The sequence below is a fragment of the Zea mays genome, chromosome 1 (assembly GCF_902167145.1).
Source record: "Zea mays cultivar B73 chromosome 1, Zm-B73-REFERENCE-NAM-5.0, whole genome shotgun sequence".
NCBI lineage: Eukaryota > Viridiplantae > Streptophyta > Magnoliopsida > Poales > Poaceae > Zea > Zea mays.
In genome coordinates this window covers 78718499-78721484 of record NC_050096.1, presented here as the reverse complement: position 1 = coordinate 78721484, position 2986 = coordinate 78718499, and the positions used below count along the sequence as shown (strand labels likewise).

Sequence of the window (2986 nt, the reverse complement as noted above, 5' to 3'; positions counted from 1 at the left end):
TCTCAAGCTGTAAGAGCCTACGCCGATAGTCGCTGCACGCCTGCACCAGAAGAAGTCTGTAGATAAATGTTGGGAGATGCATGCAGTTGCCAGAGATGCAACGGGGCTGACCTCTTCGAGTTCGGCAAGAGCTCATTCGACGATCGGGCGATATATATAATATCATCGGAAGAAGGTCAGAGCTCGTGCTGACCGTTTCACGCATGGAGTCATGGAGAGGACAGTCTGTTCCAGAATTAATTTCGACTAGCCAATAGCCATGTGTGTTTATTTATATATACATCCGCGCGCGCGACGCGAGCATGGAATCAATGATATTGATATACAGCTACTACCCGGCCAGATGATGAGTAGATGCATGCCTGTATCGTATGTGTATATATAGCGCCCCCAGTCCCCCCACGGGCAAGGAGCAACAAACGCAGCAGCTCACAGTTGGCTACATTAGTAAACTAAGCCTTCCAACAAAAAGATGGAAGCGTTCCATCCCCTGCTCGTCTCCGCCATTGCCGCCGTCGCACTAGTGCACATCCTCAGGCACCTGCTGCGGAGGCCCAGCAAGGCCAGCAGACACCCGCCGGGCCCGTGGAAGCTGCCGGTGATCGGCAGCATGCACCACCTGGTGAACGTGCTCCCGCACCGCGCGCTCCGGGACCTGGCCCGCGTCCACGGCCCGCTCATGATGCTGCAGCTGGGCGAGACCCCGCTCGTGGTCGCGTCGTCCAGGGAGATGGCGCGCCAGGTCCTCAAGACGCACGACGCCAACTTCGCCACCCGCCCCAGGCTCCTCAGCGGCCAGATCGTGCTCTACGGCTGGGCCGACATCCTCTTCTCGCCGTCCGGCGAGTACTGGCGCAAGCTCCGCCAGCTCTGCGCCGCCGAGGTCCTCAGCCCCAAGCGCGTGCTCACCTTCCGCCACATTAGGGAGCAGGAGGTGAGATATATGTATTCGTATATTAGCAACGTCGTTTATTAGTCATGCATCCCACGGTGGGATGCATGACTAATTCTCGGCGAAAAAATTTCGAGAAAACCGAAAATCACGTTTATCGGTGGGACCCGGTTTTTTATTTATCGGCCGAAATTTTCATCGATTTTGAATTCAGTTCGTCCAAACCTACTGATATGTATTTAGGCTACAAAGAAGAGGTCTAAAACGCTACCATATGATTCTTTTAGCCATTACCTACAAATAATCTACATTTTTATGTTTAAATTGAACTTTTTTTGTCTAAATTTTGTCCGAAATTTTTTTGAGAAAAACGAAAAAAATCGAGAATTCCGAAAAACACGTTTCTCGGTGAGGTCCGGTTTTTTTTTATTACCGGTAAGGTAAACCCTCACTCACGTACGAATATATAACTGTGCAATTGTGCATGTATATATATACAGATGGCGAGTCACGTGGAGAGGATCCGAGCAGCCGGGCCATCGACGGCCGTGGACCTCAGCGAGATGTTCTACAGCCTGGCGATCAGCATCGTCTCCCGCGCATCCTTCGGCAGCAAGCACAGGAACGCCGGCGGCTTCCTGACGGCGATGAAAGCCGGGGTCGCGCTGTCCAGCGGGTTCAGGATCCCCGACCTCTTCCCCACCTGGCGGCCCGTGCTCGCCGCGGTGACCGGCATGCGGCGCACGCTGGAGGACGTGCACAGGACGGTGGACTCCACCCTGGAGGAAGTCATCGAGGAGAGGAGACGTGCCCGGGACGAGAAGCAGCAGGCGAGGTCTGGTTCTGGTTCTGTCCAAGGCGGCCAAACAGCCGACGAGGACGCCGACGACGACGAGAACCTCGTCGACCTCCTCATCGGCTTGCAGGAGCGAGCGTCCTCCGGGTCGTTCCAACTCAACAGGAACAGCATCAAAGCGATCATATTCGACATGTTCACGGCGGGGACGGGGACGCTGGCGTCGACCCTGGACTGGGGCATGTCGGAGCTGATGCGGAACGGGAGGGTGATGCGCAAGCTGCAGCGCGAGATCCGGGAGGCGTTCCGCGGCAAGCAGCCGGCGGGCGCCGACGTCACGGAGGCCGACATCCAGGCGGCTAGCCTGCCGTACCTGACGCTGGTGATCAAGGAGACGCTCCGGCTGCACCCGCCGGTGCCGCTGCTGGTGCCCCGGGAGAGCGTCGACGCGTGCGAGATCGAGGGCTACACGATCCCGGCGAGGTCCCGGGTCGTCGTCAACGCGTGGGCGGTTGGAAGGGACCCCAGGTACTGGGAGGACGCCGAGGAGTTCAAGCCCGAGCGGTTCGAGGGCAACGCCACCGACTTCATGGGAGGTAGCTACGAGTACATACCGTTCGGTGCTGGGCGGAGGATGTGCCCTGGGATCTCCTATGGCATGCCTGTCTTGGAGATGGCGCTCGTGCAGCTCCTCTATCACTTCGACTGGTCCCTGCAGGAGGGCACCCGTGAGGTTGACATGACAGAGGCACATGGCCTCGGTGTCCGCCGCAAGTCGCCTCTCCTGCTCTGTGCTACCTCCTTCGCTCCTGGAACAGCAGGGGTGGAAAGTTAATTAATTACTGTATAGGTTTGAATGTATCTTTTTCTGTTGTTAATACATATATAGGCACCATGTTAAGTAGTAGTTCTCACGACATATGCGAGGAAGAAAATGAAGAACATCGGATAAAAAAAATCATGGATCAATGTTGGCGATAATATAATAGGCATTGGACTTATATATTGTATGTTTTATTTCCAAAAATGTTGATCATACATTTTCCATCTTGCAAGAAACATCAGCTATATCACCTAAATCTATGTGTAAATTACTAGCCTATAACATTATGAAAGACATCTAAGGCCTTGTTCGGTTAATCCCATTACCCATGAATTGGATGGATTGAAGAAAGTTAAGAAAAAATTTGACTTACTTGAGATTTAAACTTACCCAATCTCACACAATCCACATGGATTGAGAGCTAACCGAACAAACCCTAAAGTGGACAGGTGCGGATTCAGTATTCGATCACGTC

At 53.9% G+C, this 2986-nt stretch overlaps 1 protein-coding gene across 1 annotated transcript; it reads left to right on the top strand.

The window, feature by feature from the left end:
* Positions 1–403: 403 nt before the first annotated feature.
* Positions 404–2705, top strand: LOC103636896 (premnaspirodiene oxygenase). The gene is made up of 2 exons (XM_008659205.4): positions 404–934; positions 1393–2705. Exons 1-2 carry the CDS (start codon positions 473–475, stop codon positions 2521–2523), a joined length of 1593 nt encoding a protein of 530 aa, XP_008657427.1. The 5' UTR covers positions 404–472; the 3' UTR covers positions 2524–2705.
* The last annotated feature ends 281 nt before the right edge of the window (positions 2706–2986 follow it).